The 10000-nt window shown below is 38.5% G+C and overlaps 3 protein-coding genes across 5 annotated transcripts in view; 1 reads left to right on the top strand and 2 right to left on the bottom strand.

Annotated features, from left to right (window-relative positions):
- LOC138031179 (glomulin-like) overlaps positions 1-5512 on the bottom strand; it is a 25923-nt gene extending 20411 nt beyond the window's left edge. Inside the window, exons 1-5 of one of the 2 annotated variants that reach the window (XM_068878861.1) lie at positions 5287-5512; positions 4055-4162; positions 3184-3306; positions 2272-2377; positions 366-592 (exon numbers count right to left, since the gene is read on the bottom strand). In XM_068878861.1, coding sequence (XP_068734962.1) covers positions 366-592; positions 2272-2377; positions 3184-3306; positions 4055-4162; positions 5287-5391 — 669 coding nt within the window. In that variant the 5' untranslated portion in view covers positions 5392-5512. The remainder of the gene's footprint in view (positions 1-365; positions 593-2271; positions 2378-3183; positions 3307-4054; positions 4163-5286) is intronic. The other variant, XM_068878860.1, reaches the window with a different exon arrangement.
- A 131-nt stretch (positions 5513-5643) lies between these two features.
- LOC138031250 (uncharacterized) lies at positions 5644-6832 on the top strand. The gene has a single exon (XM_068878943.1). It carries the CDS (start codon positions 5790-5792, stop codon positions 6678-6680), a length of 891 nt encoding a protein of 296 aa, XP_068735044.1. The 5' UTR covers positions 5644-5789; the 3' UTR covers positions 6681-6832.
- Positions 6833-8102: 1270 nt separating this feature from the next.
- The window catches only part of LOC138031223 (small RNA 2'-O-methyltransferase-like), a 14581-nt gene continuing 12683 nt past the window's right edge, over positions 8103-10000 (bottom strand). For both annotated transcript variants that reach the window (XM_068878911.1, XM_068878904.1), the window contains exon 7: positions 8103-9022. In XM_068878911.1, the coding sequence (XP_068735012.1) occupies positions 8554-9022 (469 nt within the window). In that variant the 3' untranslated portion in view covers positions 8103-8553. The remainder of the gene's footprint in view (positions 9023-10000) is intronic.

The following is a 10000-nucleotide window of genomic DNA, read 5'->3' as shown; positions in this document are numbered from 1 at the left end:
CATTCTTGTTCATTCCGTCTCATTCGGGTGCCATTCCGCCTCATTCCGGCATATTCTGCTTTATTCCCGGTATCTTCCGTTCCGTTCCGTTCCGTTCCTGTGTTTAGTAATGCCCCCAAGTGGAGTGGTGATCAAAACAATGTACTCCACTTTACTTCACTTCTTTGAGCATCAAACTGTATATCAGGTCATGACACAAACTACCATGCTGGAGGTGGTGCGTTCACACCCCAACCAAATAAACACTCACTCCATACAAGGGAATAAAATAAGCATAAATAATTTCTGGGCCAAAAGAGTTTAATTGTTGGTTCAAGCAATTATTTTAAAACTTTTAATTCTCTCAAAGCTGACTGGCATACCACCTTTTTAAGACTGGATGTTTGGATGCTAACTTCTTGTAACAAAGGCCTGAGAAAGTCCTGCAAATGCTCCAAGACTGACTTCATCACAAGACTGGTCCTTTCTTCATCCTTGTCTGACTTGCTTGCAATCAATTCCTGTGGCAGCTGAACACTTGCTATATGCTGCACAATGCATGGCAACACCATGCTGACAATTTTAAACTTTTTCTCCTTTAACTTGTTGATTGCTGATGAAAAAGATATAAAACGTGATTAAAAGTTTGACCAACAAGCAACCCAAATGAACACCAAATGATGCTATCAAACCAGTTTAAAAAATGTAATGAAGAACTGTCATTTATTACAGAAGGATTGAATGATGTCCATTTTTAAGGGTTCAGGTCACAATACATGTATGCATTTTGAATCATGGTTTTAGATGATTCATAAAGATCTTTGGCCAAAACAGTCATATGGAATTCCTTTCCCAATGAAATCAATGTTACATGAAAAACCAGATGATTCTGAAGGGCCAATATATAAGGAAAAAGGAATGTACATGCATGTATACTAATAAACTCAACAAACATGGATCATTACTTTTTCCAAGTTATTTGCACAGTGTTAAAAATACAAAATGTATAATTCCTTTTAGAATACCAACCCATGTAAAGTGTACATCTTTGAGTTTGTTGAGTTTCTATTAATTAATATGTTATTGATGGTTTCTACTTTTTTGTGATATTCAATAGACCATTATTTTTACCGCTCTGTCCTACGTTAGCAGGCCTTTGAATAAAAGCAAGGCTCGAGCTGACCTTGTTTTGATGCAAATTTCATTGTTTTTCTTATGTAAATCACATTGTTGCAACGCTAACAAGTTTCTATTTACATAAGAAACGTAATGAGGTTTGTATCAAAACAAGGCCAACTCCAGCTTTTATACAAAGGCCTTATATTAAATTGAGTGCAGAGCTGTAAAAATAATGGTCTATTTCTAATGGGTTCTGTCTGCCTCTTGACTTGAAAGACCTGATTTAACCAGGACCCTTAACGCATATAGGCGATTGCACGCACGTTTGACAATATATTCACAATGGTAGCCCCACGACAAGTCAGACGCAATGTACACCCCTAGTATCTTATGGGTAGAAACCTGCTCTATGGGCAAGCCATTGATGACTATTGGGGTTGTTGGAAAGGGCTTCAATGTACATGTACCTGAGGAAATCAATAAGCATATCATTCTTTACATTTAGGGCCATTTAACCGAATGCCATGTTCTGCTGAGAAAGAGCCGATTTCATTTGCTATTATTGGCAGCATGCTGAATGAATACCTCTGAATAATCTCAACTATTGTTTATAGGTCATCTACATACTTTACTCTTACATGTAGATTCCAGTTGTACTAGTTAACTTATTCTGAGTAAACGCTTTAATAGAGCTTTTTGCACATACGGCGGCCATTTTCATTTCTATCATTTCAAATAGCTATTATGGGATGCCCAGGGGACAAATACAGATTAATTTGCCCCATGAGCATCCCATAATGTCTTTCGAAACAATAGAAATCAAAATGGCTGCCTTATCTACAAAAAGGTCTATTAGAGATGTTTGTTTTAAGATTTGTGTTGGAACAAATTTGCGTTTAACTTAATTAAAGCTAATAATTGGGCACATTGTTTTCAAAAATTTTGTGTTAATTTAATGTACTAATAATTTGTAAACCTAGCTATTGGAAATTCAAGTTAAGTTTTAAATTTTTCCTTCGCGTTGTCAATGTGTATCACTAATTTCCTATAATAAGGTGCAGTGTACAATGTAATTAACAAGTCAGGAATTGTACTTCCTAAAACAGACCATAATGAATTATTATGAATATGTACATCATAAAGATTAACAACCAAAAGCTTTCTAATACCAACCTGTTTTGAGTGTATTCAACAAAACACTAAACTTCTCTAAATGTATGAGTGGCTCAGAATCAAGCTGCTCTAAAACTCCTATACAGACTTCCTTTGCACTACATCTCTGTCAAATAACAATCAATTCATCACCAAGATTATTAACATTGAAGTCACACTAAATCTATCAGAGTAAATGGGACCACCAGATCGCTTCTGTGGGAGGCGCGGTTGCCTCATGGTTAGTGCGCTCGACTCCGGATCGAGTGGTCCAGGTTCGGGGCGTGGCCGGGGACATTGTGTTGTGTTCTTGGGCAAGACACTTTACTCTCATGGTGCCTCTTTCCACCCAGGTGTATAAATGGGTACTAGCGTAATGCTGGGGGTAACCCAGCGATGGACTAGCATCCCATCCAGGAGGGAGTATAAATACTCCTAGTCGCTTCATGCTACGGAAACCGGAGATAAGCCCCGGCCTGATGGGCCTTCCTAGGCTCGTAACAGAGACTTTACCTTTACCAGATCACTTCTATTAATTTTTTGAAACTGAATGTACATTTTTTTGGATGTCATTTCAAAAAGCACTCCATGCAAGTGGTTTAGTTGAGAAAAGTGCTTCATGCAGTTTGCAGAGAATTGTAATAGACTAAAGAGAAAATCAAAGACAAAACATTGGTTGTCCACAACTCAGAGTTTCATGCCTATGCGATCATTGATCATCACTTGTCTGTAACTCAGAAATGTGGACAATCAATGTTTGGTCTTTGATTTTATCTTTTAGTCTGTATAATTAATTTATATGGTTATGAGAGAAGTACTTTATAATTATACTGTGCGAACCGGAAATGGCAACACTAAATGAACTACATATACAATGCACATGTACATGTACATTATATCAGCCCAAATACCACTTCTGTTTTATCCTCTGACCTCAGCAATAACCTTGAGAATCCTGTTGCATTCTTGAATCCGATCTACAGTTAATTGAGTATCATCATCAAATGCTTGACAAATAATTCCAATAAGTTCCCAACCAACAAACAGCAAAGCATCCTGTAATAAGTGAGACATTCAAGTTAAACTGAAAACTCTGCAAGGTTAGGGGAGAAGCAAGACAGAAACTAGTCCATGGAAGAAATAAAATACTTTTTTAAAAACAGCAAAATGAAGTTCGGTTTCTAACATTAATTAATTAATGTTCTATTTCTTTCTTCTGTTTTCTGTCTCATCATCATTATTTTTTTAAATGTGTATCAAGTAAAAAATTGTTGAAAATTTCAGCCACGGAAACACCAGTCACGTTCTGTCGCACACAAGCTGCCATGTTATTACTGTGCTACATTCCTCACACCAGTCTATCAAATCTCTCTAATGAGTCGCAGTTTTTTCGTCCACAATACGTATTAAAATTTTTTATGAGAAACCACAAGAAAACGTGGCGGCTTGCGATGTTATGGAGACCTATGGAGGTAGTTAACGGGAAAACTCCTTTCATTTTTATTTCAAAAACATCGGCAGGATAAAAAGTAAGACACTTGTTGGCAAACGGCTCTGAACTTAATAGTAGGTCGCCCACTAGCCACCAACTGTGAAATTCTGGTTGCCAGTACTCAATTTTTAGTTGCATTGGCGACCAGGAAGACACAATTTCTGACCCTGTACTGTAGATCAATGATCAAGGTTAATTAACAGCCATTGCATGCCACAGAGAATTACTCATTTGCCCAAAAATATTTTAAAGATACTTTCCCTGGTTAACACTCCTTAATAAAATCAATCTAAAAAAAAGCATCCTACAAACCTCATAATCTGGGTGAGCCAAAGAGTCAACAAGTTCTCTCCATTTTCCATTATCAATGCATTTCTTTGAAGCAACTAAGATAAGGTGGGAACTAGGCTCGTCTTTGCACTGAACAATTAAATAAGGAATTAAAATAATTGATTCATTAGAGAAACAACACAGAGTTGGAACTCTTTTAAGCTCTTCAGATTCCAAGACTTTCTCTAGCTTTCCATGACCTAAAGTTTTGCTGTCAAGGAAGAAAATTGTCAAAACTGTCCTTATTTTAGGATATTTTCTGACATAATGTGCCGATCAACTCAAAACTTCAACATCCCCCTCTTTTCCCCCACGAAAAGCTCAGGCATTTGAAGTTTTGAAGATTAGATTGTTCAAATTCCCACCCCCTCTGGCCAAAATGGTGTTCAAATGCCGTACCCTATTGCCCTATCGTCGGATTTGTCTGTCATACCGGCACTAAAGAACAATCGTCATCGGCTCCTCCTGTCCTTAATAAAGACATTTCGAAGGACTTTTCTTTAAGCCAATCACTCACAAATGCTATATCTCTTCCTTTAAACTCTTCAATCTCGTCCAAACACGTGTTTTATACATGTAGCTGTTAGCAACTTCGGCGCCCGAAAAAAAAAATCATTTAAAACTTGACACTTCTGGTTCAATTTTCCCCACCCCATGCAGGCAAAGGTCAAATGCCCCACTCCCCGGGCACAGAAGATAGTCAAATGCACGAGGTTTGCCGGGGGGGAGAGGATGTTGAAGTTTCGATTTGATAGTAATAATTTGAATAAATCATTTTTTTTTTAATAAATTAACAGCCTCTGTCAGCCAAACTTCCGATTGTTTGATAGAAACTCGTCTGTATTTCACTTTAGCGTTGCTTTGACGGCTGCAATAATTAATTATACCCTACCATGCCATTTAATTTATAATTATAATTTTCCATGACTTTCAATAACCGACCATAAAATTCCATGACTTTCCAGGCCTGGAAACGAAATTCTTAAATTCCAAGACTTTCCAGGTTTTTCATGACCCGTATGAACCCTGACAACAGCAACAGCACTGAATACCGTGCCCCATTTGTTACACTGACTGTCAACTAGATATTCCACCGACAGCATCCATTGGAAAACGCGTCCACATTACAATAGACGTAGTTGTGAAATACAATCATATCAAAACATGTGACAAGGGTATTCTGTGCTTAATCTCAGCACTCTCGAAAAACTTACAAAATTTGATAAACTCTTCTGCAGTTCTTCTTCTGCATCGTCTGCCATCTTGGTTTTGTCAATAAAGTCCTTTGTGTATGCTAACATATGGGGTACTCTTATCATACCACTGACCTACAATACTGCTGTAGCAAGAAAAGAAAGTACGGAAAGGTAGACCGCTGAGGACTCTGAATATTACATGCCACTTCATCGCAGAATAGATTTCTTGGATGTGCGGGGATCCTCGACGAAGCGATTACCCGGTCACCATTGAGTACTTAGAGAAAGAGGCCAAGGCGTGTCAAATTATATTACTTTAGCCACGTGAACTAACTTCCCACAATCCCCTGGTTAATATGTGTTCCACGTGTGGGTAGAATGGTATCGGTTTCGCAAGAAACCAAGAGAAGCCATTTGTTTAGCAAACACGAACTTCAAAGAAAGAACAAGGGTTTACAAGGTCACGACTAGAGATCACATTTAATCGGACAAAACTACAATAATATCATTAATTTTTACCAATGTTTAACCTTGAAGAAGCGAGACCATTCGGTTTAATTTCGCCGAGAACAAAGATTACGTCATTAGCACAGCTTCGCAGAGGAGATCATGTCATGGAGGAAAGCCCGCTTGGTTATTGGCATCACTTCATCGTGGAGAAAGTGCGGCCAAAATTCGTTTTGGTAATTCACAAGACTGGAGACGGTGAAACTGGACTACGATCTCTGGGAGAAAGTAACCCGACTGGAAAGGCCGAGGTGGTTCGAACGCGATTTGTTCTGGAGCCAAATAAGGTTGTGTATCGGATTGAATATTTAGTGGACGCCTCAGATAGCGTGGATGGGCAGGTGAATTTTTCCCCGGATGAAGTGGTTCGACGGGCCAGAAAACGATTGGGAGAGCGCGATTATAACGCGTTTACTAGTAATTGTGAGCACTTCTGTAGAGATTGCAAAGTAGGGAAACCAGAAAGTTACCAGGTATATGACGTATTGTGGACTTTAGGAAGACTTCTGTTTGTCGCCCTTCAAGGTATCTTAGGGGGAATGTTATTCATTGTTGTTAGAACTACCGGATTTGTAGCTCAGACATCCCTGTTTCTAGCAGGACACGCCATAGGCATCTTTATTTGGCTCATACAAGATGCTGTGTGGATTGCATACGTTGTTATCAAGGCCGACCATGCTAAAAGCAAAGGTCATGTGACACCAGTGGATGCCGAAAAGATCAAAGCCAAACGAGTCACACCCATAGTGATAGGATTTGTGGGAGGGTTGGGTGGGGCAGTGTTTGGCTATCACCATATCCCAATAACAGCTTTTGGAAGTGTTGTGGGAGCTATTGTTGGAAACTTTCTATGTCAGGTTTTAGGTCTCTTGATTGGCCGCTGGGTGTCAACTCTTCTGACGTAAAGCTCAGGAGAAAAGCTCTTCTCGGATTGACATGTGAAAACAAATTGTATCAGCCTTGTTGAAGTATAACAAACTTTGAATGTTTACAAAATCAACGTTGGTGATCAGTTGGTTGAAAATACAAATTCGCTTTAATAGGTTTGTTCGCTGTAAACAAAAAAATTAACAAACAAAGTTTAAGTAGAAAATTGCTTTATGTAAAGCAGAGCTCGAAATTGCGACCAATACGGTCGCATTTGCAACTAAATTTTTCCCTTTGCGACTAAAATATCTGGAGAAGTCGCAAATTTGCGACTTGTCACCCTCGTTCTTTCGAAACAAAAGGGTTAGCAGTTGCCACTTTGCTGCTACTTTTGCTAAAATAAACAAACAAATAAATAAATGACAAAATTATTTTGTTTCTTGCTGTGAATTTTCTCTGAAGGTAGCATAATTGTATAGTAATTTAGCTACGATGTTACGTGCACAGCTCCATTCCTTCGATCATTCACCATTTTCAGCAGTTTCTTTACACACAAGTACTGCGGGCTCATATTTTTCTGCTAAACCGCTGACAACACAATGCAGTGCGGCGATTTTGCGACTAAAATTTCATATCTTATCGCAAAATGCGACTGGATTTTTTCGTTAATTTCGAGCCCTGGAAAGTGAAACAAAATTAATGTTTTTCAATAAGGAAATAGCAGCAATTCTGAGAGTGAGACTTGAGCTTCGCTCTGTCTAATGCCAGGCCAGATGTTTTTACTTGTCAATTGGGTGTTCAGGGAAATAGCAGCAATCCTGAGAGTGAGACTTCACTCTGTCTAAATGCCAGACGGCGGCAAAAATATGGTTGAACCCATTCACACCTCAAACACCCAAGGATACTCCCCATCAACAGGTAAAATTGTCTGGCATTAGACAGAGTGAAATCTATTAAGTGTCACTGTCAGGGGTCAATGGGTTAACAACATGTACATGTACATGTCCACTCAAGAACTCTGTCCTCTTTAGGACCGTGCCTGCTATTGTTATTGTGCATACGTTCTGTGCATCTTGAGATAGTAACTCAAATCTTCTATGGGTGGTGCCTATTAATACAGGGATATTTTTGCACAGTTCAAAAGTATGCCAAGAAAGCAGAACTTATCAAGTGGTCTTTGTATCCAAAAAGAAAATTGGGGATAACCATGCATTTGACAGACATGATTAAGCCATACATTGCCTTGTAATAATTTTTAAAGCTTTTTACAAAATTGTTGATTTAATTTTCTTTGCATGGTTACCCCCAATTTTCTCTTTGGATTTCAAGAACACTTGTCAAGATTTACGTATCCCACATGTTCAGTAAACTGTGCAAAAATACCTTTGAATTAGTAGGCACCGTCCTTGAACTGTTAAATTGTACTCGTCCATCAAGGCTGCTTCAGGGACGAATGGGTTGGATGGGGTAACAAAACGTTTTTATTACATTATTAAACTCTCGTAAAAGCAAACGTGAGTTAATTTTACAAGCTGTTAAAAACATTAAAATGCGCATCAGGTTTTTCGACCCAAACAGAATACAGGCTTTTTCTGTCTACAATTTAAAGAGAAATTTTAAGCCTATCCTCAACAGGAACCATTTCATGAAGAAAAAAGATATGTTACCCTTTGCATAGCCAAGAGTTTAGGAAACATCAAAACAGAAGAGGAATACACATTAATTTGTATTGTACAGTTGGACTGGTTCAGTGAAGAAACACAAAATGAAAGCTAATGCAGTAGCAAATAATCTGCTGCAAGTAATCTGGCCATACAAGAATCTGCTGTGTGACTATTTCAGTCCAACAGCAAGAGTACTCTCAAGGTCTTCTAAACATTGTCTTCTTTTAGTTTGATGTGACTTGCATCATCAGCTTTCAAGTGAAATCCAAAAAAGATCATCTGTAATACCATCATCACTATCATTGCTATGAGATGCATCACTTTCTTGTTTTACGACTTTGTTGTCCCAGTAATTTAAGTTGGAGTCAAATTCCTCGTCTATATTTTCTTCAGTTATTTCATCATCAAGTTCACTCCAGTCCTTGCCATTCCATAATTTAGCGCAGTTGTTCGAATCATTCCAGCATAATTCTTTTGTAAATGAAATTGCTGGGTTTATCCTGTTTACTTCACCGGCTCCACAGACACCACTGCTAATGTCATCATCCCAGTTTTCAGGCTTGTCCAACTCAGATTCTTTAGAATTCAAGGCATCATCACAGTCATCCCAATTTGTGTCATTTTCATCACTACTCCAACAGGGAGATGACTGTTGCCACAGAACACCAAGTCCATCCTCAGTAAGTTGGTATAATGAGGAATCCTGAAGAACGTCTCTGTGTGAATAATGTTGAAGATAAATATTATTCTGGTACACTGGCCAGTCCTATACTTAAAAGATGGGATAGCTAAGCAAAAATTTAATTTGTCTTAAACACAGCCAGCCATCAGCTATTCGTCAGCTTTGAAGTAATGATCCTACAATACTTCAAAAAATTAGTTGAAAGCTGTGAACACTCTCCTTAACTACAGTTCCTTAAGTTCTAACAATCAGCTTCCATTGAATACACTTGACATCATTGTGAACAAGGAAGGCTTACGATTTCCCTATATTTTTGGGTATTTTCCACCTTTCAGAAGGAAACAGACACCTTATCTTATCTCATTTTTATTGTCTTAACCCATTTCAAGACTCCCAGGGGTTCCCCATTGACAAGTAAAATCGTCTGTCATTACACAGAGTAAAATACTAAGTCTGGCCGGTTTGGACGCCAAAGGCCATGCTGGAAGAACTGAACTAACTCAACATCTGTCAAAATCTCTTGTTCAAGTCATGATCACTAACCCAGCCCATAGAACTTAATGTACAAGCTGAGGAAGGGGGAAAGAAACGCTTTTAACAATTATTACTTAATAATAATAATAATAATAATAATAATAATAATAATAGTAACTTCCTCAGTTGCATGGGCGTCAGTACACCTGCGGAGCAAAAGTCACGCTGTGGGCACTGCTAGCCTGTTCCAGGCTCTCAGATAGTGGAGGCGAGGAACGAGAACAAGCGTTGAACAACCGCCATTTTTCATGTTTGGATCACTGTCTTTAACAGTCTCATTTCCATCAACTCCAATTTCAGCTGCAAAGAAGCCCTGGTTTCAAAGGTCGCATCTCCTCTTGCATATAAGCCTACACCAACGGGCAAAATAGTAATTGCCATATTTTCTTTCCTGAACTACTTCTTTTGCAAGTAGAGGGAATGATCAAGCTCTTGCGGAAACATCAGTATCTCCAGCCAAATAAGCTGTCTACCTCCT

Source organism: Montipora capricornis, chromosome 2 (genome assembly GCF_036669925.1).
Source record: "Montipora capricornis isolate CH-2021 chromosome 2, ASM3666992v2, whole genome shotgun sequence".
NCBI classification, from domain to species: Eukaryota; Metazoa; Cnidaria; class Anthozoa; order Scleractinia; family Acroporidae; genus Montipora; species Montipora capricornis.
This window is presented reverse-complemented; position numbering and strand designations above follow the sequence as displayed.